Below are 24,925 nucleotides of genomic sequence, written 5' to 3'. Positions count from 1 at the left end.
TAATTGTAAACATGCAATCAGCAGAATTATCACTGCAAAATGAACCATAAAATTTGACTCCAGTGTTGGAGGTAAAATACCATTAACCTACCACATGCAATCTGATCAGTCATCATGGAGGACAATACCCCTTGCAAATTCGTTACATGGCTGAGACTTTGTACCATATGAAGCTCCAAAAGATATGTATGCATGGTGAAAACAATGATACAATCCATAGTGGATCAAAATGGGAAAGCTAATGAATTAAACTTGTTATACTGATAGGTTTATTATAACAACAAACCTGCTATGGACATACTCTGACAGAACTGCAGCTGCTGCTTCACGTTGAAACCTCTGACTTCGATTCAAGGATTGCCACAAGAGCATGCAGATTGTTTCAACCTACAAAAGAAGGGTTGATAGGTACCATGAAAAATGTTATATATATAAAAAACAGAGCATTCTAGCACGTATACAGATTATGCACTCTGGCTCCCTTTCTTTCTAGAAAAGTTATCTGACTTTCTAGTAATTTTTTCACGCGATTATTCAGACATACCTCCTTGGGTCGTTTTGTAGCCACACACTTTGCTAATCCTCCAATACTATCTGACCACTTTTCACTTACTAAAAGCTGCTCTCCATCTTTAGCTATGACCTATTCAACAAAGAATCTTATAGCAACCTCAATAAATTCCTAGCAATCCAAACAATGGTCTTTACAAGCACAGCTCTGTGTTTTTGATCACCACATTGCAATGGAGGTTCCGTGCATTTAAGGAGAAGCATCTTCAACACACACAAACATTGAGACAACAGCCAGAGAAGACAACAACAAATTTGAACACGGAATATCCATCCCCCATTCATTGATTCTCAACAAGTAATGTACAAGGAAGGGTACTTACCTGAAAACCAAGAAATGTTCACATAATATGCACTATTTAACATATTTGCCTCTTTTTCAAACACCTTAAAAGTTAAAACATATAAAGGCTTAAGACCTTGTAATATAGCTCTTCAGACAGGCAAATAGTTTTCAATATCACACAAACAGGATGCATTTTTTTAATTCTACTGCAGGTTAAAAAGAATACCTTCCCCATTTCATGATCCTTTATACATTCACAAAATGCCTGAAAAGTATGCAGCAGAGTTCTGCACAATGTAAAAGGAAATAAGCCATCGCAAAAAATTTAAGTATGGAATCGGACAGACAATTAAATCATTGGATTGTGTAAAGTTATTTATACAGATTATTTTCAGATTTACCTTAGAGGTTGGTGCACACCTACAACCACCAGTCCATGACAACTTCCAAATTGTAGTATTAATGCAGAAAACACTGCAGCATACCTTTGTTCAACAGCTCTTCTACTAATTTTACCACCTCCCCTGTATTTTTTGATAGCATTTTAAGCAAGAGCTCAGCCATATGACATCAATTGGAATCTTTACTTCAAGTATATTAATATCCTTTCAACATCTCACCTAAATATAGCTGAGAGAGCAAGAGTAGCTGCTTGAGGCATTTCACTGACAACCGATGGCATTGTCATATGATCTGTGTTATCTCCCTTTTCCAAATCTTCTTTGTGGGATGGCACTTCATTAAGCACAGAAATGACATGGTCCAGGAACATAATTGAAAGAACATCATGCTGGGAAAATGCCTGAAATAAGATATGTGATCAACACCAATTAGAAAACCAACTTGTAATACCGGGGCAAATATTTTAACTATGCTGCTACTGCCTCCAATTACGCCAGAATTACTATACATTTGATTTCTTCATACTGAAAAGGATCCTCTCATATTCTAGCTTGTGATATCATATATTGTAACTTATGGTTCCACTGGCTGTTTTTGATGATTCACAGATATTAATATATCTTATTTTTTTATTTCTTTGTTTCCCTCTATGCATCTAATGCCTCTCAAAAGTTACCACAGAAAAAGCATTTCTTCATCAGTTTGCAAAGGAACTAAGATTTCTCTAAAAAATAGGGACTTGGCTGATTTTTTATTTTCTGAAAAAAAATCGGTAGTTGCAATAGAGAAGTCACTAATGACTTTGTGCCTCAGATTTAATACTAAAATTTTTATTTCCCGGTTTTCTTGCTGAGCTTCTTAACCAAGCCAACAATTCTGGACCTCAGGAGTTTTCGCTGAATGTGAGTTCTGCAACACTGACTCAATTTGGGCAGTTGAGTATAATGCTATTGTTTATGATGTGATAGCATTTTGAATGGATACTGTGGTGGAGGATGTAAATTGTTTAATGCATATATAATTGTCATTGCCACAGTCAAATCCAACTGCATCTATAATAATTGTTTGAGGAAGATTACAGAAGACATTGTTTATAGTATGCAGGCAGCAGATCAAATGGATGCACCTGCATAAGATCACAGGCTGGTGGTTCTATAATCACATGAGACTTCATTACTGTAATTCCCATTTTTACTTCTCTGTTTTTAAAAATGCAAGGAAATTAAATATGATTGAGGGCTGAGAAATATCAAATGGATGCCATGCATGGCATTAGTCCAACATGACAATGCATGTTTTTAGCTACTGGTCATTTGAACATTACGTTATCCATCTACCATTCTTTATTATAAAAATGAATAAATGGTTGTCTTAGTTACTAATCAATTTAAACATTACTTTCAAGAGTGGCATTACAGTAAAACATCATTCCTTTTGCAATTGTAGGCTGCCAAAGACAATGAACCATGGTTATGTTTTGAATATCTAGGCTTACATAAAAGGCGTCCTGTATAGGCCAGCCACCTCTTAACCTTGTGATATCCTTTGTCATGGCATCCCTCTCAGCTGCAGATAGCAATTCACTAAAGACAACCTTTGCCGATGTATTCTCAGCAAGGCAACAGGTCTACAATGAATAAAGGAGTCATACAAATGTCTCTAAAACAATATGTATGAGCTTAGCTCAAAATACAACTGCTACATGCCTTTGTGTTACTGAAATTATATGAAATAAAGCATATTGCACAAGAGAGAAAAAAGATACTGCACTAAGAACTTCTTGACGCAGCTGTTTGTCACTGACAGCAACTGTGGCTGAAAGTAATGACTGGGTTGTCCTGTCACCATGACAAAAGATACCATAAGTTCATTTCATAAGCATTTCAACAAAATGCATCACTAAAATACCCTGTGTAACACACAAATCATGAGTTACTGCAAAAACCAAGCAACCTGGAAATATCTGTTTCATTCAACTCGCTGCCTCTTTTAAGAATAAATTCAATAACAGCTTCAACAGTTCCTTCAGCCGATTGCTTGATCTTGTCACAAATTGCAACAACACATCCATGTAGTGCTGCCACAAGCTATGTTTACAAAGTGATCCAGATTAGTAAATGGTTTAGATATCCAAAAGCAAGAAGAGAAAATACCAAAAACAAGCTCGCATTAACCTAAAATGGTTTATTACCTCATCTTTTGTCAGCAATATAGATACAGAGGATACAATTCCATGTAAAGCATCAGACTGATCAATCGACACATCCTGATAAAACTCAGACAATGTTAATTATGTATTCAAAAAATATCAATTGGCTAAACATGAACCTCATCTTCTATGTTAATAATTATTGAAAATGATAACAATGAAAATAATACCATAACTCGTACCATAAATTCTTGAACTTACACGATTATAAAGAGAAATGACATCTTCAAGTGCAGTCAGGGCAGCATATGACATTTCCCTGTCTTCATCAACTGCATAACCAACTGGCCTTGGAAGTGATAATGAAATAATGAATAGGAGATCAAGAATCTGCAATATACATGGTCTGAGCACTCAAGCTAAAGAGTCTACATTCATAAATACGCAGCAGTATTACAATCATTTTATATAAAAAAACGAGCAATATCATACTGATCTAATATTGCAATAAGAACCAAGCAATTATTCAGACCTTGGCAGAGATATTTTGGATTTCAAAGTTTGTGTCTGCACAACGAGGAAGATATGCCATGACCCTTTCTCCTATATTCAGTGATTCCCGGCTTGGTAAAAAAAATGTCCCTGGCATGCATGATCACAACACCTCAATACAATCCAAAGGTCGACACACATAATATATTGTAAACTGTTTTATTTCAGTATTGTTTTTCAATGCAATTGTGCATGGACATGACCTTTCAAAAACCTACCAGAAGGATTTCTCTGGCCACTGATATCTGTTATATGGCGGACATGTATACAGGTTCCAATGCAACCAAGAGCACAGTATCCACTAGAACAGAGAGCACGGAACTTCACCAATAGTTCATGAACAGCAACACAACCTCGTTTCCTTTGATGGTCTAAAGGGGAGGAAACATACTGATCAACGCTCTTCAGTATGTGTTGAAGCTGATCAGCTCTGCTCTTCCCATCTTCTCCACTGTTTGTGCCAAATTTAATTCATCAGATAAACAGAATTTCAAACAAGAAAAATGAATTGACAGATCCGAATATAAGGCCAATCTTAATGCACTTGGACTACAAAAATTTAATGGAACGAAGGGTTTACTGTGGGAGAGTATATGAGAACTGCTGAAGAGAGAGTTATTGATATAATATTAAAGAATTGTTATAATGATCTAGAAGTATAATTATATTCACCCTAAACTTCAATACTACTAGGTATTAGTGCAGCCATATAAATCAAATGGCTGGTAAACATCAATAGGCATCAAAATGCTTATACCTCATAATACATATTGCATTGCCAAGATTAAAAATTAAGTCATAAAAATTGACTAAATTATAACTTTATTTTAATTATTATATTATTAGTCAATAAATAAGCTTTGTTACAATACCATGGGCCAATACCATGCCCAAAACACCATATCTTTTATTCACATGACACATGTTCATATGACATTTTTTTAATTAATCAATTTAATTAAAATGAAAGAAAGGGCATAACTACTTTTAAGATAAATCTCAACCTTTGATTTGTGATTACTACTAATAAGAATATTCCATGGAGGTGAAATCTCTACCATCCACCTAATAATTATTGATAATTATTTTCTGGAAGACCTATTCAGAAATAGACAGGCCTATCCACGTAATCATGGTATGAGCACAGCACCAACAATGCAAATAGTCGTATAGACGAGAACACAAGAGAGCATCTGAGTAACAGAGAAGATTGGCTGAAATGTACACTCATTTACATTACTATATAAAGAGTACAAAATTGTGGGAGAGTAATCAAGTTTGACCATATCTCCAATAAAATACAATAAAGTTTATAATTTAGATAAGTTACCCAGAAGAGATAAGGATAAGGTACAAAACAGAAAAGTACAATATAATACATGTTGACACATGTTTGTCAGAGTAAGTCGCATAAATTACTCCCTGCTGAAGGGAAATTGTTGACTTGGGGTAGCATCGGATGTGCTCTAGCCATGAAAATTGGTGGAAAGGCTAAAGCACATGATATCTACAAGACTGAGAAATGGTTTGGACAGATTGTACCCAGTTTGGGAGATATTAAAATAATTAATATTTTAATGGAGTTCCTAAGTCTAAACTTAGGAAAAATAAAATATTAATGGGTATTAATATAAAACTCGGTTAGAAGGTTCCAAAAGTCATGGATCAAGCCAAATCTAAACTTAGCCATTGATTAAAGATTTAATCTCGACCATTGAAGGACCAACAGGAAAAGTATAAGAGGGGGCTTGAGAATCAGTTGGAGAATACACCAGAGTGATCAGTGATTCGATTTGCTAGAGCGGGGTTGCTAAGCAAAGTCGAATCAGTGATCAGCAGCGAGGGGTAATGGGTACTGGACAGAGAGGCAAAGATAGTGCCAAGAGACCAGCACAGAGGCAGAGAGCGAGAAGCAACAGCCACAACAAGCCACGCATAGCTCAGCAGAGACCGCATAGAGGCCAAAGGGACTGCGTCATCCACACAGAGAGCAGTTGGAGTGACGCAAAGCGACCCACAGGCTATGCAGTGCCTCAAAAGGTCAACGCAGAGGCCAGAAGGGCCAACGCAGTGCTTTAGAGTTGTTGGAGAGGGTTTCGTGGGACAGGTTTTCTGAATACCTATTTTCGAATAGAGAGGTATTGTTGTCGTGTATTTTTTCTCTGTCGAGTGAGCCAGTTAAGCACCCAGTTGTACTCAAGGAAATACTGCATAATAATATACCCTCATAATAGCTACACTAGTTTTCATTGCCTTTTTCCGGGGACATTTGTCCAAAAATAACGGTGTCACTTATGTACTTGTGTTCTTTCAGTGGTTGATTTGTAGATGTTGTGATTGTATTGTGTTTATTTCGATATTTAAATGTTTTAAATAACTTATTCAGCATATACAAGTAGAAGAAAATAAACCAGCAGAATACAGATTAATTTTCTAATGGATAGACTTAGAAAATTCAACATGGTATCAGAGCATGGTTGCAGCTCACAGGAGAACTGAAGGTATCACAGCTAAGTAGAGCATTTGCAGCAGAATCAGCTGTCACGAGTGACAGAAGGTGATCCTTGCAGAAGCGAGAAAGGAAGGGTTGACGCAGAGGGACTGTGTCATCAGTCCGAGCTAGAGAGAGGCCAGCACAAAGGCTGAGGAGGGCAAAGAGAGGCTCACACAGAGACTAGGAGGGTGGACGTAGTGGTTGAGGGAGCTATTTTTGCCAGTGTCGAGATTGCGCAGAGCCTAGAGGCTCATTCCTTCAGTTGTTGGGGCATAGGAAGCTATGGGAAATTTGCAGGAGCAAAGCTGGTGGGGTACTGTGGTCAGAATAGTACCTAACAGGGCAAAACCAAGGTAGAGGAAGTTGTTGCCGAGGCGGATTTCTAGCCAAGGAATCCAGATTAGTGTTGCAGGTGTACAGAAGATCAGAGGGGCAATTTGACGATTGGCAGAAGGATTTTCAGGGGATAATCAGGACTCAGAGGGAGTCCAACAAAGAACTTCCAAACGGGAAGTAGAGAGACTCAGTGGGAGTCGAAAGGAGAACTTCCAAAGGGAAGTAGAGAGACTGGGATGAGTCGACCAAAGAGCAGAGAGATGGGTGTGAATGGATTGAGAGATTAGGGCAGGCTGGACGGAGCCTCCAATTTTGTGGTCTGGAAGGCCAGGATCTTTTCCATTGTAGATAGACATTGCATCAAGGGCTTCACCTTGAGAGTAATGGCTATCCCAGTTTACCCGGTAGCTAATGAGAAGTACGAGGTGGCAATGGCCAAGGAAAAATGCATCATCCTTGATGGTGTCAAGGATCATGTGGTCCAACATATTGCCGAGAAGGAAACGGCAAAGGAGATGTGGGACACCTTGAAGACATTGTACCAGCATACTTCCGTGCAGAGGACAATGTTACTTGAGAATCAGCTAAGGTGATACCAGATGCAGAAGGGGGAGCAAATAGATCACTTGCTCGGTCGATTGAAGGAGATCCGGGACAAGCTAACTTCCATAGGAGCCACGCCGGATGAAGAGTTGATGGTAAGGACCGCACTTAACACAGTCTATGAGGAGTGGGAGACATTTGTCCAGGGGATACTGGGCAGGGCAGATCTTCCAGATTGGGAAGAATTGTGGGCGGCTCTTCGTCAAGAGGAGATCAGGCGATTGAGCAAGGTGGGAAGTAGCAGCAAAGGGGTCAGGATCAAGAAGGAAGAGGAAGAGGATGCGGCTCTGGCATCTACGGGAAAGCAGGAGAAGAGGAAGAAGAAGGACCTCTCCAAGGTCAAGTGCTTCCACTGTGGGGAACTAGGTCATTATGCAAACCAGTGTCCGAGGAAAAAGAACAAGGGAGACGCGTCTGACTCTAAGGCAGCGCCAGCGAAGGCAGAGAAAGAAGTCAAGGAGGATGACGATTGTGCCATGAGTGCTCATGTACCTCTAGAAAAGAGATGGGGAGACATCGAGTTGTCGACAGGAGGACTACAGGCAATGAGGGGCAGGATCCTTGAGGTACCCAACCTCTTGGATTATACCTTGCTACGAGAGCCCTGAAGAGAGAGTAGCAGGACTGGCGAATGTCTGTAGAGACAAATGCGGATGAAGCGGCAGAGAACGCTACAGTACAAGAGTCCTCGGCAGCGCGAGGCTCGCAGGTTGCAACAGCTCGAGAGGCACGGGAGTGTTGCACCAGTGCAGGATGGCACAGAGAGGTGTGTAATGGTGCGAGATGCAAGGAGTTGTTGTAGCAGCGCAGAGGTCAGTAGAGGGAGAACTTGTCAGTGGCAAAGGGGGCTTCAACATCGAGAGTGTTTCTAGCCTGGCAGGTATGTCAGAAGTTGGGTAGATCAATTACTTACTTCTCAATAATTAAGTTGTAGTGCAGTAGCACGATGCATCATGATGAGAGGGGGATGCAGTGCAAATGCAGTGTTGGGAGGATGGACTAGATACAGCATGGATGTAGACAGAGTTGTCATACGGATGCAGCAGTGGCAATGGAAGGGCTATGGGCAGCAGTATAGGATGCAAGAGTGCAGGGGATGTTGGGCGGGGAGGCCTAGCATTAGCAGAGGTACCGGTGTCGGATAATCAGAGTGATGCTAGTGAGGAGTATTACTAGAGCACAGTCCTCGCTAAGAGGGAGTGTTGATTTGAGGTAGCATCGGATGTGCTCTAGCCATGAAAAATGGTGGAGAGGCTAAAGCACATGAGATCTCTAAGACCCAGAAATGGTTTGGACAGATTGTACCCAGTTTGGGAGATATTAGTATAATTAATATTTTTAATGGAGTTCCTATGTCTAAACTTAGAAAAAATAAAATATTAATGGGTATTAATATAAAACTAGGTTAGAAGGTTCCAAAAGTCATGGATCAACCCAATCTAATCTTATCCGTTGATTAGAGATCTCGGCCGTTGAAGGGCCAACAAGAAAAGTATAAGAAGGGGCTTGAGGTCAGTTGGAGAATACACCAGAGTGATCAGTCATTCGATTTGCTAGAGCGAGGTTGCTAAGCAAAGTCGAATCAGTGATCAGCAGCAAAGCGCAGTGAGTACTGGATCAAGAGGCAGAGACAATGCCAAGAAACCAGCACAGAGGCAGAGAGCGAGAAGCAGCAGCCAAAGCAGGGCACATAGAGCTCAGCAAAGACAGCGCAGAGGCCAGAGGGACTGCGTCATCCACGCAGAGAGCAGCTGGAGTGACGCAGAGGGACCCAGAGGCTGCGCAGTGCCTCATAGGGCTAACGCAGAGGCGAGAAGGGCCAGCGCAGTGCTTCAGAGTTGCTGGAGAGGGTTTCGTGGAATAGGTTTTCTGAATCCCTGTTTCCGAATAGAGAGGTATTGTTGCCGTGTATTTTTTCTCTGTCGGGTGAGCCGGTTAGGCACCCAGTTGTACTCAAGGAGATACTGCATAATAATATACCCTCAAAATAGCTACACCAATTTTCGCGCATTGGGTTTTTCCGGGGACATTTGTCCAAAAATAACGGTGTCACTTGTGTGTTTGTTTTCTTTCAGTCGTTGATCTGTAGATGTTGTGACTGTATTATGTTTATTTCGGTATTTAAATGTTTTAAATAACTTGTTCAGAATTTACAAGTGGAAGAAATAAACCAGCAGAATACAAATTAATTTTTTAACGGATAGACTTAGAAAATTCAATAGAAATCATCCCAAATTTTTGTTGAATATAGTGAAAGTGTTGCTCAGATGTTGACTGGGACAGCCCATGGCTCTAGTGGGCAAAGTGCCTTCGCAGCCCAGCATGTAAGTGGTAATTTGACAACACCTAATGCATATGGTGCAGATATCAGGAAGCATATCATCAAGAACAGGAAACTAAAAACCTGAAATTGTGATCTCCATATGCGTGCGAACAGTGTACTCCAACTGAGGTCGCTCATACAATTTCAACTAGCTAACATTCACCACATTATGGATGCCACATTGAAGTGAGACTCAATTCTAAAGGCATTAGAACCCATTTTCCTGATGATGATATAAGAATGTTATGGATAAAATATATCTAAAACTAATAATAATAATAATGATTAATTAACTAATAATTAGTAGTGAAGAGGCATGTCTTTATGGACATGCTCGTTCGTGACAAGGTACCTACCTATATATGTGTGTGTGTGTGCGCACGACCGACCCTCATTTGTAATCACCATCATCTCATCAATTTTTTATATAATATTCAATAGACAATTACGTGTCCTACAATGGATGTCTTTGTCTTCGAAGTATATCGAAGATTATTGCAGAGTACAAACATTGTTCATTACATTGGTATCAGAGCCTACCGCTGAAGTATACAAACTTTTTTCGTTACATTGGTATCAGAGCATCCTCTAAGTATACGAACCTTGTTCGTTACAAAGAACTGAACCCAATCGACCTGAGCTAGTGGAGTTGCTCATTTTTTAAGCATTGCGTAGCCAAATGAATATGGTCACTACCCTGAAAATATGGAGGAAATCAATGCTGATAATGAAGTTCTTTATACTTGGCCTATGTCTGGTAGAGGATGCCCTAAATCTTCTTGTGGATCTTAACCAACCTCTACACCAAAAAAGTAGCTTTATCGTGCTTCTTTTATAGGTGGGATGTGCATGGATCTGCAAGAGAATAAATATCATGAAGGGCAAGAGACTCCAAATCAAACCAAACAAACCTCGAAAAGACTGCCATATATATATATATTGAGAGACAGAGAGAGAGGTAGCATTGTTCTAGCTCTGCTGCAATAGATGGAGTTAATAATTGCACTACTTCTTTTATTGAGATAGATGGAGAAAGCATGAACCTAGGTACAATTAACTAAGTTTGAGATGCCTAGAGTGAAAAGATGTTAAAAATCGCAGCTGACAACCTAAGAGCTTCCATAAGGATTTCAAGACAAGATTGAGAAATCTAGAGTAACAATAAAAAATGATGGTCAAAGGTTGTTGATTTTGTAAATCTCGTTGAAAAATAATTTCTCCTAATAAAAGTAGTTGGGTTTTCTCCCAAGGTTGGGTATCCCAGGGTAAAAAACATTCTCTCTATCGTGCATGGTTGTCTCTCTATGATCTTTACTATTTATGTTGCATTTACAGTTGAATTTTTCTGAACTGAAATTATTCAATGATATCTGTTGTGTGTGATTTTCTCTTCACCCGACATTGGTTCTGTTGCTGCAAAAACCTATCAAACCAAGAATCTGCTTAGTGAAAATCTAAGTTGTTATTGCTCCCTCTGCCTGCTGGAATCACTCAATCTAGAAAGTCGAATTTTTCTCCCACTCTGCAATGAAAAATCGAACTTCCCCAAGCAACTCGGCCTGCTTTGGAATGGACTGCGCTGCCTCTAAGAATTTCGACCTGCTCCTCCGTTTGAGCAGTGAAATTATTTCCTCCTCTTCTGAGCTTCCCGGCTGATCACTCACGCTCTGATACCATGTGAAAATTTCATCTATCACAGCAGCTGGAAATTATTTTCCTAATTGCTAATTTATTCACAATTTGTTACGGAAAATACCAAATAATTCACATTGTGATTTTCACAAATAAATATTGCGGAAGAAAAATAGTGCTGGAATATGAGAAAATACTAGCACACACACACACAAATGACACTATTATTTTTGGACAATTGTCCCCAAAAAAACCCAACTTGGGAAAACCGGTGCAGCCGATGAGGGTTTTATTGTTATGCAACAATGAAATCTGAGTACAATCTATGGATGCCCAACTAGCAATCCAAACAACAAGATAATCTAACCAAAATTATTTAACGGCATTTCCCTTCTTGCACAAGCAACCCTGGAACAACTTACCTTCAGAAAATTTGTCCTCCTGGACCCTCTACGTCAGCCTCTGCGTAGTACTTGCGCAAACCCTTGGACATCTAAGCTCGAAACTACCTCTGATGTAGTCATTATGCCTGTCTCTGCTGAGGAAATTAATTCTCCGACCCTCTGGAAGACTTTCCTGGCCTCTAGAAGTTGAATGGATTTTTCCTCCAACCAAATCGAATTGTTTTTCTGAAGCAACTGCGCAATCCTTTGCGCTGCCTCACTGGGAATAACTTGGCCTCCTTGTTGCTACCTTTCTGGATCTGGAAAATTCATCCGGATCATTGCTTCTGCCCCTCACTGTCTCTACTTCCTCACTGAAGCTTGGACTCTTCAGCAAGTGACTGTTGCTACTCTAGAAAATCGAATTCTCCAAGTGACTCTGGTGTATTCTCCATCACCACATCGATCCCTTCTTATATCTTCTTGTTGGGACTCCAACGACCATGATTAAATCTTAATTGATGGCTCAGATCATTTATGGATCGATCAGTGTGATTTTCTAGAGAAAAATCTAATTAAGTCATCTCTAGGTGGAATTTCTAGAAAAGATTTTTGCGTTTTGGAGATCTCATGTATACTAGCCTCTCCACCAAATTTCGTGGCTAGAACACATCCGATGCTACAAAAACTAACATTGTGAGCTTTGAATTGAACATTCTCAGGAGAATTTCTGAAAGCTTTTGAACTCAATACAAGCTGATTTGTTGGCACCTTTGAAGACCTTAGTAGCAGCATCAGTAGCATATCTATGAAGTCTTTTTGAGATGATTCGAGACTATCGTTAGTCACTATGTGATGAGTTTTTATATGTGGCCATAGTAGCTTTAAGTTCATTGATTAGATTCAGAGCTCTTTGAGAAAAGGCTTCATCTATAGCAATGAGAAGGGCAGAAGCATCAGTATATAAGAGCAGAGAAGTTGAATGTCAGACTAATACTAAAGACATCTTGAGGTATGATCTTGGCAGGCAGTGACTCATTTCATCTTTAGGTTTGACTGTGACATACTTTGTAGCAGCAAGTTTGAAGGCATCATTGCAGCAGTCTGGTTTTCACTATATATCTGAGGCACACTTTAGCAGAAGGGGTTTCATTGAATATTATTATAAGTGTATCATTGTCCCTGGTACAGGAGCCCACAAATTGTTTCATTCATTTGCATGTTAACGGTGGTCGGGCGGTGCAAGGCGGGAGAGTGAAGTCTCCTTTAGGTTGGAGCTTAAAATACGTCAGGATGGTAGGGTGGTGCTAGGGAAAGCTGGAGCTTGCAGGGTGTTGGAGCATCCTATCAGTTGTAGCTAATAAAACCAAAGTGTTGGAGTGTCCTTCCAGTTGGAGATGGTAAAACCAGGAGTAGGAGCATCCTTTTAGGAGTTGGAGCTACATGATAAACTAGAATGTCCTTCTAGAGTACTAGGGATTTGAAGCTTCCCTTTCAGTTGGAGCTGAAACATTTTGTACTCACAAAATATTAGAGAAGTGTTGAGTGGTTTTTCTCCCAGAAGGGTTTCCACGAATAAATTTGTTGTCTATTGCTCTTGTTATGTGTTGTTGATTAAATGTAAGTGAAATATTGATTCACCCGCCCCCCCTCCCCCTCAGTGTTTCTAACAATGTAGTAACTAGTACAGATGATGGAGAATTTGCCATATCATTATCATCAAGCTAATGTGTAGGGCTGATGGCTGGCTAGCTGGCTGTCCAAAATAGGAGAAAAGATTTCTCCTAGGGGGTTACCCATTTTCTTGGGTAATAGGGGGCTAGTTTCAAGGAAGGGTTATCAAACCAGTGTTGCGGGGGAGCGCCCCCCCCCCCCCTCGCTCCCGCTCCCAATCCGCGCTCCTGGCGGGAGCGACTCGGGAGCGGGTCGGGAGCGCGCTCCCTAAAAAAAATTTCGCTCCCTGCCTTTTCGGGAGCGTTTTGCCTTTTTTGCATTTTTTTTTTTTGTAGTAATGTTTGAAATGCAATTTTTTTTGAAAGAAACAAATAGTTTTTGAGTGGGACAACTTAATGATCAAGTCTAGGCCCTAGTATTGATATGTTATTCATGGTAATGTTAAATTCTTAAAGTAAAAGTGACATTTTCTTTAATTTTCATTTTCATCCTTTTACTTAAATTTTTAACATTACCATGAAATGACTCAGGATGTTTGAGAGTGGTTTCGTCCTCATTGGATTTCATATGGAGAAAGTAGAATTTTAGATTTCATTCAAAATCCAGCAGACTTATCAGTTTTTCAGGATTTTAGGATTGGGGGATTGCAATGTTTCCATTGAATTTTGTCATGTATTAGGGTATGGAACTCATATTTAATCAAGAGTACCAATCCCTCTATGTACCTTGATGTTAGTGACATTGGTTGTCGAACTCCTCTATCATGACCCTTCTAAAAATGTACGCATCACTCAAACAAAATCTTGACTTGACATGCTATGCTTTTTCTATCTTATGTTAATGCTTAGAGGGTGATATTAATGACAAAGATCCCTATACAGATACAAAGGTAAGGACAAAGATACCTCTGGATATTAATGCTTGGAGGGTGATATTAATGACAAAGATCCTGATTTTGCAACAAGACTAAAAAATTAGACATTTCTCGTGGTGGCAAGAGGCCCAAGCATAAGAAATAGATAATAGATTTACTTCTCTTTTCTAGTTTCTAGTAGCTTTTATAACTATTGACTCTTTCATATTTATTATGATATTTTTTTAAACAATATATGACAATTTAAGTTTGAAGTTGGCAATTATAACTCATTAGTAATGAATTATGAATATGATGCTTCATGAAAGTTGAAAGTTGTTTCATTTCATTTCATTTTATAACATTTCATTTCATGTTAGATATTATTTGTTGTAATGGTTACACTTAGCTTACAAGTACAACTTTGGTGATCAATGATGATAAATGTTATATATTGAATTTTGAAAGCTTGAAACTTTAAGATTGATGAATCATGAGACTCAATATGTTGTATGTTACTAGGTTACTAACTTGCGGACGTGGTTGATGAAGATTATAACTTCTAGATGATTGTTGTTATATGGTTCAATCTATGCTTTTTTATGTTTTTTATATCTAATTCATCATTCTACATGTTTTTGTTGACATATATGTATCAAAAATTAAAAAATATAAAAATATATATATTTTTAAAAAATCGCTCCGGGATTCGCTCCCAAACCGGGAGCTTCTGAAAATGGTCGCTCCCGCTCCCGCTCCCAAGTAACATTGTATCAAACTGTAGGGAAAAGTGGAAGGAAAGTGGCAACAATTGGTTAGGGATAGTTCTGTCAAACACCCATGTTCTTTCTAGTACCATTGGGCTAAGTTACGAAGATCCAAATCTGGATCTGGATTTGCTGATCTTTTGAAAATCCGGGATTCAGATATGATGGGAAAACAACATATGCAAGCAATATAAATATATTTTTTATAATTTTCAAAAATAGAATGTATATATTTAAAAATATATAACAAATTATGTGTAATATGTAGCTACTTAAATAAAATAATTAATATATTAGATTAATAAACTTTTCATAAAAGTATTATTTCTAAGTATTAAACATTAATAATTTTGTACAAATTAACTTCAAACATTCTCAGTGTCAACAATTATTAAATAGAGAATGGGGGGTGAAGGAGGGCGGGGGCTGTAATTATTTAATACTCATTCCTTCATAACATAGACTCATAGAGTAAACCAGGGCCAAACTATTTAATAATCACATGTATAACATGAATTGGATACACGAAGTTAATAACACAAACAATCGGGGGCCGGAATTTAGTAACATTTAATAATTAACAAATAATAGGAATTTAGCAATAGGAACCAGCATTAAATTCACATGTACCACGAAGTTAACAACATAAACCGTTGGGGCCAGAATTTAATACGGTTTAGTAGGTAATAAAAAATTAGGAATTTAACACTTAGCGCCTGCATTTAAATTCACACTCACCAGAGTACTGTGCCACAGGACAGATCTGGATACAAATCCATATTTTATCCGGGGATCTGCAGATTCAGCCCCAGACTAGATCCAGTGACATAGCTATTGCATCAGTCCTTGGAAGTGGCAAAGTGCTGAGGAGTCAAAACCAGCTTATTTTGACTGATAGGATTGGTTTCAGGTAGCTTTGCCTCTGTTTTGGAAGCAAGCTGGAAGGCATTCTCTGGGAAAGTAACATAGAATAACTCCAATTCCTTGCTTAAATGCAACAATAAACCAAATATTAACATAGCATGTGTAGTGTCTTCAGAATCTCTGGACTCTGGATTGATGAACACTTTCTTGAAAATGTCAAACAAACAGTCTCAGCATTTGTCAAAGCTCTAACAACATTGCCAACAAAGCATCCTTGTACCCTAGTGAATAGAACCTCTCAGTGACAGCATCCTTGAAACCTGCCCAAGTTTCAATAGAGAGTTGATTGTTGGCTGCTAAGTTTTGTGTGTGTCTCTACCACCAGATAAAGGTCTATTCCTCCATGTGAAGTTCAAAGGCCAAAATCTTGTCGGTCTTTGTCAAGTTTGACAGGGTACTGAAATTTGAAATATGTTGCCATGTCACATATCCAAGAATTCATTTTGTCATTGTTGAGTGCCCATCAAATTTAGGCACTGGCAATTTAGTGTCCACCCGGATGGTCTATTAAGCAATAGGCAAATCTTGCAGAATAATGCATTGATGTTGAGGATGCCACATATATTTATGCTTCTATTGGGATGTTATTGAAGGCATTCAATTTAAAGGAGAAATCACCTAACATTTCACGTTAGTCACTTGTTGCTTCACTAAAATTTATTGTGACCTCTAACATTAATTGTGATTAGAGTGTTTTACTTATAACAGCATCATTTGCATACCATCGGAAAGGCCTGAAAACTAAAATTCAGCAGTTCTTTTGACCACTGAAGATATGAAAACGATATCCAATTTAAGATGTGTGAAATCTTCAGAATAAAATTTGCTGCAGACAGAAGACAGAACATCGTACAAAAAAGAGACAATTCTAAGCATAAGTTTGTTTGAGAATCCCTAGGAATTAGGCTGTCGTTAATAAATTAGCTAGCTATATAAATGCAAATGATTGCTTACAACGATACAATCTATTAGAAATAATTGGACATGCATACAAAACATACCTTATGTACATATAAGTCTTTCGGATTAATCACATTGTTAGGATTTGGTTGACGTTTTGAACCAACTAATGTGGTTCATCCTCATGAGGATGAACCACACTAGTTGGTTCAAAACATCGACCAAATCCTAATGATGTGATTAATCTGAAAGACTTATATCTACATTATGGATCACAAAAGTCTTAGATCTAAAACATACCTTGTTAATAATATTGTACAAAGTAAAGTAATGAGATTATTAATGAGAGTGTCAACAACGTCAGCAGGATCATTTCGCAAAGCAAAAAAACCCAATGTTGCCTGTCAGACCACAAAACCAACAGACAGTTTAGCGATTATGGTAAAAAACAAATCAGATAACTTAATAGAAAACCAAACACGAACAGGAAAAAGAATCCCTCGACAATGATCAACATTGTAGAACTTATTATTGACATGTTACCTTCAAAATGTGATTTCTTGTTTCCAAAGTCAGCTTTGGTTCTACTGAAACTAGAGTTGTACATGTATTTAAAGCAAGGCTCTGTAGACAATATGACCAACCACATTGCTTATAATCAGTAATTCTTGTTAACTAAAATAAAATAACAAAAGATTCGAAAGAAGACAAAAAATAAATTCTAATGTTGGCAGTTCACAATGGTAAGGTTCAATAAACTATGATGGATTCCACAAACAACAAAACAGAAAATCCCACCTGTGTATGAATATGTTCAAGATCAGAATATGTAAAATCTTCAGAACCATCTCCAGCCATTAATGTCAGAGTATAGTCTAACATTTGATCTCTTCTTTTTAACGGGAATGCTGCACCACTTTCAGCAGCCTTGATAACAGCACGTCCTGGACAGAAGTTTGTATATTAATAAATTGAAGCATAGCTAAGCCATTACTTAATTCTAGATAACTTCATCAATAAGACTTATTCACATTTGAGGCAAAGCCAAACATTGCCTAATTCTAAAACTCATTAAACACTTAAAGCCTTACAGTGCTCTTTATATTATACAAGACACAAAAGATGAACTACTCAGACACCATGTATGGCATAGACACATTAAGCATTTCTAAAATGAAATAAATGAAGAATGAAATTCTATACACTAAATCCAACACTATATTCATTTGAAACACATTTCAAACATTAAATTTGAGCTTTCAATTATAGAACCTGAAACAAACTACAAACCGATAAGCAACTGACCAATAACTTATAAAACTGAATGCAACTGTAGACACCTTGAAATATCATAACATCATACAAAAGATTTCTAATGACATGGTGAGAATAACTATTGGTCTTTAACATCTATGTCGATTGCTGCCATCAATGGCAAAGTAATATTGTTGGTGCATTAGCAAGATGGATGTAAAGAGTGGTAAAATAATCCATAGGGAGTGGAATTTGTAGGCGTGTATGAGACTTTTTATCTAATGGTACCTAGGTGTAGAAATCAAACACTTGTTGAAGCTGACATCACTTTCTACATCTACAGGAGGTATGCTAATTTTCAGGCAACATTGACCCTCATCTGGGCTGTTAATCAAACGTCAAAAAGGGGGTAGGGAACTTGATATGTTCTTTGTCAATTACACCAGTCATGTGTCATGAAGTGAGCATTGCTTCCAATTTTGTGCAAACTTCAGAAACTCATTTTTGGATTACATGTCAAAGGGGTTTGTAGTGTAAAAAGCATGGTTGTGTGAAAATTTATAAATAGAAATCCTACTGCAATGATTAATATTATTTCTTCTACTTATTATCTCAGAAATAAGTTATTCACAGTGTTCTTACAGCAAATATCGAAACATATTCTACTGCAGCCTTCACAATTAAAATATTGCAGAAAGTAAATGTAACAAAAAATACTGGCACAAATACAATCACAATGACACAGTTATTTTTGGACAATCGTCCCCAGAAAAACCAAATGTGGGAAAACCGGTGCAGCCGATGAGGGTTTCTTTATTATTCTTCAGCAAAATTCGCATGTACAAATTAAACAAGAAAAACAAGAGTGAGAAAATTCACAGACGCTTCCTAACAAATTTCTGATCGAGGTTAAGTACTCCTCTTCCCCAGAATCCTTCTGCGTCCCTCTGCATCAAACTTCTCACACTAGCCCAACGTCTAGCTGCCCACACAGGCTCTAGGTCAACCTACCTCTATGTTGCCTCTTACTACATCTCCCTGTTCCTGCTCTACGTCTTGCTGCCTTGCATTCTCAAAAGATGTTGATGCCCTCTCTTCCTTTCTCACTTACAACTCTCCCTCTGATTCGACTTTCTCTTGCCCAACTTCGACCAGTAAGAAAATCGATCTTATTCGAGTAACTGAGTATCTGCCTCTGGTGTTCTCCAAGTGTCCATCAAGCCTCCTCTTATAATCCTCCCATTGATCAACCAACAACCTAGATTAGATTCTAATCAATGGATAGGATCATATTGACTTGACCTCCTCCTTCTAGAAGTTTTACCAATTAATTATTTTAATTTCCTAAGTTTAGACTTAGGGTCCCATTAAAAATAATTAATTAGTTTAATAAAATTGTCTCCGGGTGGAATTCCCAAAACAATTTCTGGGTATTGGAGAATGCATGTGTCTAAGCCTCCCCACAAATTTTGAGACTTAGAGCATATCCAATGCTACCAGAAATCAACACTCCCTCTTAGCGAGGAATGTGCTCTAGCAATGCAACCTGCTAAAGCATCACTATGTTCTATAACATTTCCCTCTGCACTGTTGATGTCTGCATGTTGTCCACCAACCTCTGCTAAAGTGACATTGGATATCTATGTGTTTCAACCGATCATGAAATATTGGATTCTTAGAGAGTTTGATACAATGTAATGTTCCTAAACAGGAATGTAAGTGATATACAAAGCATGCAAACAATCCAGCAATCAGAAAAAAGAAATATACATTAAACACCCATGGAAACACTGGAAATAGAGAACTGTTGAGCCATTTTATTACTTCTTCAGGAGCAAATACAATAGTAAAACAGAATCATGCACTTGCGCTTGTCTCAATGGATAAGCATGACAAAATACAGGGGAGAAAACGTTGAACTGAAGGCTGCTACAACTGCTGAACCAAACTGCACTACGCTGCCCCAGAAAACTACTCTGTCTGTTGACATCAAAGGGCTGAAATCACTACATCTCGTGCTCAGAAAATTATGGGATTTCAGCTCCTTACTCCTTGCCCAAAAACCAAAAAAACCCACGAAGGAATTGGCCAAATGTTGACCTCAGAATTTTGGCCCAAATTCCCCTTAGCTCCTCTAGCTGCTCGTTGAGTTTGGACCAATGTTGCACGAAGCACCACCCCCCCCCCCCCCGGTTCCAAGCCCGGAAGCGCGTCTCGTGCGGTAGCGTCTAGGAAGCTTCGGCGAAAGCGCGCTTCCACCTGATTTTGCCGCTTCCTGGAATTTTCCGAAGCGTGGCTCGAAAGCGTGCTTCCAGACCTCCGAAGCGTGCTTCGTACGGCACTTCGAGCGTACGAAGTGTGGCGCTTCGGAGGGAGAAGCACACGCTTCCCATATGCTTCCATACGATTCTGGAAAAGCGTTTAGAAAATCGTTTTTTTTTCAAATTTTTTTTAATTTTAGGTGAGTTTGCTTGTTGGGGATGGGTCCACCTTAGGTTAGGGTGAGGAATGAAGGCAAAAAAAATATAAAAAAAAATATAAATATAGCAAATGCTCCCTCATGGTAATGTTAAATTCTTAAAGTAAAAGACATTCTCCTTTATTTTTCATTTTCATCCTTTTACTTAAATTTTTAACATTACCATGAAATGACTCAGGATGTTTGAGAGTGGTTCCAGCCTCATTGGACTTCATATGGAGAAAATAGAATTTCATATCCTATTCAAAATTCAGCAGACTTAACAATTTTCAAGAATTCAAGATCAATGGGATTGTGGCATTTCATTAGATTATATCAAGTATGAAGGTATGCAATTAGCATTTAATCAAGAGCACCAAGCCCTATATGTACCCTAGTGTTGGTGGTGTTAATTGTTGAACTCCTTTGTCACGCCGCACGCCCTTAGCAAAAAATTACCTTTCGATCAAATCAAAATCATCGATCAAGCATGTTAAGCTTTTTCTACCATATTTTAAGTCTTGAATTAGGTAGTTTGATCAAAATTGGGCAATGTTGACTAATATCCCTAAACAATCGAGGTAGAGGCAAAGGCTAGACAAGAGGAGAAGAATCTAGATTCTAGATGGTTGATGCTCAAATAATTAATCATTAATGTACAATGGATGTTATATCTATCTTGATTTATGCAAAAATAGGCATGTTTTCATGTCTTCTACAACTAATTTGGTATTTGGGATGTTTGTTTTGAGTATAAATGCAAAAAAATATAAATATATATATATATAGCAGAAGCTTCCGTAGACGCTTCGCTTCCTAGATTTTTGGAAAATGACGCTTTCGCGTCCCCGCTTCCAAAAAACGTCCCCGCTTCGTGCAACATTGGTTTGGACCCCTATTTGACCCCTTAGATTTGCCCAGAAAATTCTATAAATTTAGGAGTGTGATCCTTGCCCAAAACCCAGAAAAACCCAAAAAGGGTTTCCCTTGGTTCCAACCTTCAAAAATTGATCCTTCATAGCTTGGCCCTCCTTCAATTTCGAATTTTGTTGCTGTGAATGATCCTGTCGATCTCTGCTCTCCCAACGCCAACAATCCTCCTCAAATGGCCCTCCAAGTGATCTCCTACTTCTCTCGGCCAGCTCTAGCTCTACAATTCCTTCCTCCAACTCCCACATGAGCCTAGTGATGGCTCTCTGCGCAGGCCCAGGTAACTATAAATTGGATTGTTGGGATGATGGCTTTGTTGGCTCCAAACTCACAAGAAAGGTTGGCCCTTTGCTTCTCTCCCAATCCTCTAACTCTACCGACAAATGCTTGATCACTTATAACTCCAAAATCCCCTTGTGTATTCTCCAGCTAGCCAGAAATACGCACTCCCTGTTGTGGCTAAATGTTAGTGTTGTAACACACTCCTGGAACTCCTGAAATACTTATGGAACATCCTCTCTAGGGCGGGCACGGATGGTCCCCTGAAGTAGAGGTTGAATCTCTTGCTTGAGAGATTCATGGCTAAATAGTCGATTGACTCAACTAAACAGCAGAGTGAACAGTCAAGTAATTTTGATTTCAAGGTGTAAGAAATGAATCAAAATGAGAGTTGCTCCCTCCTTATAACTCCTTGGACCTCCCTAGCCTCATGTGGGCCCCTCCATCCACCTATATTGACTTTCCCTCCAAGCTATTCGAATGGGCCAATTCGAACTCCCATGTGGGTGGCCCCCACATTCCACTAGCAACCAAATGAAGTCAAATGGCCTCCTAATTCCCTAAGTCGAAAATGATGGGTTCTCTTCCTTAGCCAAAATTGTGCAAAATTGTGTAGCAGCACCGTGTTACAAATGTGTTTAAGAAGGGACATGACAGTCCTCGCCTCCCAAATGTTAGAAACCTCACAACTGGGTGCTCCAAAATGTGCTCACCCTCCCAGGTGGCATCCTCATCTTGCAAGCTCTTCCAATGCACCAAAAATCACTTGTCCTCAAGCAATGCCTTGGCAAGCAATCTCTCTAACTATTGCTCCCCACTGTCACTGCAAAATGTGCCAGGATCCTAGATGTGCCACTGGATCATGCTTGACCTATACACTGTCCTGATATGGAAGAATCCTTCAATACGAGGATCCCAGGCAATCCTGTCAAACATTAAGCTCCCCTCGCTCCACTCACTATCCTACCCGATGAAAGTAGCAAAAGTCCCCTGCTCCATCAGTGACTCGCTAAAGCCCAATGGAAGATCTGTATGCTCTCCCCCTGCAGTAGTCGGCACATCCTTAAAGGTTATTAAGCTTTGAAAAGCTATGATGCCCCAGTTCCCTGCTAGTCCCAGAGTGGTACCACCATGTTGATGCTGCGCTACTCTGACTATGTCATACTCCCCATCGTGCACAGTCGGTATCCTCCTCTCCTAGAACTCGATGGTGGAATACTGAAAGAGGCAAGACACATCTTCCCTAGGCATCTCCATGGCACCCAGGCCTACCCACCCAAATCTAACTCCAAACCTGTGCAGCAACAGAGAATGTTTGTCTCCCCATATGATGAAACCCTCTGTGAACCCCCATGTGTCATCCCAAGAGCGAACTATATCACTCTCTGCCATGACATCGCTCATCATGAGTGATCTATCGATCAACTGAATCCCTGCATCCCTACATCGATCAACTGAATCCCTGCATCCCTACATCAATCAACTAAAGACCTGTTGCAGCATAGCCCTGTCAACCGATGGAATCCCTTTGGCCCTCGTCTCTAGTCCTTGCATGTGATCACTATATAGGCTCCATATATGGTGGGATAATCTGATGAATGTTAATCTGCCCTGTCCCTGCCACTGTGTAGTACCGATGATCGCTGGAAGCCACGTGTGCCAAAGAGCTACCCCGTGAATGCAACCAAAAGATGGGTATCTGGTCCCTCTTGTCCCTGCCAACCATCTCCCTTAGGTCTACCATCCGCCCGCTTGATAATGTGCCAATATAAGGTCAGGAGCTCGGACACATATTGGGAAACTACCTCAGTCGTAACCGATATCCTCTGCTCATGCTCGGTCCCAACATGCCCTGAGAAAAGAGTAACACGTCTCCCTTGGGACTAGATCCCTAGACGTAGCCTCGGTGATGAACGATATGCCACCCCTACAAATGATCGCCTCATCGCCCAACCTGTGGTTGTCAACTGACGCACCAACCCAACGCCACTACTGAAAAGTCTCCCCCCTAGTGCGTTGAGTCTCACCCAAATATCTCGGGTGAGCTCCTCGTCCCTTATGGCTCATGCCCAAAGTGCAGAAAGTCGACAACAAAATCGATTGCACCTGTGAGGGATGTAGAAGAGGGTCAAGCGTGTGAGTTCCCACGGATACCATCAAGTATCACTCATCTGTGTCCCCGACGATCCTGGGTGAACTACACCCAAAGGTGTGCCTAGTGTTTCCGTCCAAGGGTTTCCCTGGAGGAAACACTCCATAACCTCGTTGTGCAACACTATACACCCCTGCATGCCCCCGATCATCCCAGTACTCTTGGACATGCCACTGTACACCATGGCCTACCCCTGTACACCACTGGATACCCTCGGCAACAGCTATGCTATCCTGTACTGGCCTAGATCCTGCATGTGTCACTATACCTGTCACTCCTCGCATGTACTTAATGTGATGTGAGGTACTCCCACTCCACAGCACAATCCAACATATTATGACACACCACCCTGCATCTCCATGCTCCTCTGCAGGCCCCTACTCCTCGCTCCATAGCCCCGCACACCACTGGATGCTATGGCCTACCGTTGGGTCTGTATGCATCAGACTACATCCCTCTACATAACACTGGACGCTATGACATAACATTGTGTAGTCTTGTGTACCACTGCCCACTATCGTACCACCCTCTAACATATAGTATCCTGCATGAGCCAAAATATCGACCTCTCTGCTAGTACGCACTCAGTGATGTGAGCTACATCCCCCATCTGCTCTGAAAGACCTGAGCAACCTGACTCCCCACATGCTAACGGAAATGACACTACTGCGCCAATCCTCAATAGTCATGTCTGATAGCATGTCAATGCTACCTCCTCCTACTAGCAACTGCCAGAGTAAGCTAGTCACCCTGTGACTCCACGCACCGTCAATATGCCAAGACAACTCATGAAACTTGTATGCTCGTCCGTCAAACCATCATGTCACTAGTGCTGATTGGGGCTCTGATGGAGATCTGAAAATGTGGGTGCACTCAAGCGTCAAATCCATCCCGTAGCTACTACCATCACCTACCAACTCTATGATGTGATGGAAAATCCCACCTGGATCCCAAAAATAGTCCTTCCCTTGAGTCCCTCTGGTAATCCATGGCCTCTGCTGACA

General features: G+C 39.8%; 1 protein-coding gene across 5 annotated transcripts in view; it reads right to left on the bottom strand.

The window, feature by feature from the left end:
• Positions 1 to 24,925, bottom strand: part of LOC149190806 (ARM repeat superfamily protein) — a 500,919-nt gene that overhangs the window by 175,733 nt on the left and 300,261 nt on the right. For all 5 annotated transcript variants that reach the window (XM_089412272.1, XM_089412273.1, XM_089412269.1 and 2 more), the window contains 15 exons: positions 17,647 to 17,792; positions 17,392 to 17,472; positions 17,149 to 17,249; positions 4,178 to 4,410; positions 3,940 to 4,049; positions 3,669 to 3,797; positions 3,450 to 3,524; positions 3,212 to 3,345; positions 3,024 to 3,096; positions 2,754 to 2,885; positions 1,477 to 1,658; positions 1,258 to 1,380; positions 1,083 to 1,143; positions 545 to 643; positions 287 to 387 (listed from right to left, as the gene is read on the bottom strand). In XM_089412272.1, coding sequence (XP_089268398.1) covers positions 287 to 387; positions 545 to 643; positions 1,083 to 1,143; positions 1,258 to 1,380; positions 1,477 to 1,658; positions 2,754 to 2,885; positions 3,024 to 3,096; positions 3,212 to 3,345; positions 3,450 to 3,524; positions 3,669 to 3,797; positions 3,940 to 4,049; positions 4,178 to 4,410; positions 17,149 to 17,249; positions 17,392 to 17,472; positions 17,647 to 17,792 — 1,780 coding nt within the window. The remainder of the gene's footprint in view (positions 1 to 286; positions 388 to 544; positions 644 to 1,082; positions 1,144 to 1,257; positions 1,381 to 1,476; positions 1,659 to 2,753; positions 2,886 to 3,023; positions 3,097 to 3,211; positions 3,346 to 3,449; positions 3,525 to 3,668; positions 3,798 to 3,939; positions 4,050 to 4,177; positions 4,411 to 17,148; positions 17,250 to 17,391; positions 17,473 to 17,646; positions 17,793 to 24,925) is intronic.

This window comes from Pinus tabuliformis, chromosome 3_1 (assembly GCF_031772625.1).
Source record: "Pinus tabuliformis cultivar Carrire ecotype Pingquan chromosome 3_1, CPIR1, whole genome shotgun sequence".
NCBI classification, from domain to species: Eukaryota; Viridiplantae; Streptophyta; class Pinopsida; order Pinales; family Pinaceae; genus Pinus; species Pinus tabuliformis.
The sequence above is the reverse complement of the archived record's forward strand: the minus strand, read 5'-3'. Positions and strand labels throughout refer to the sequence as shown.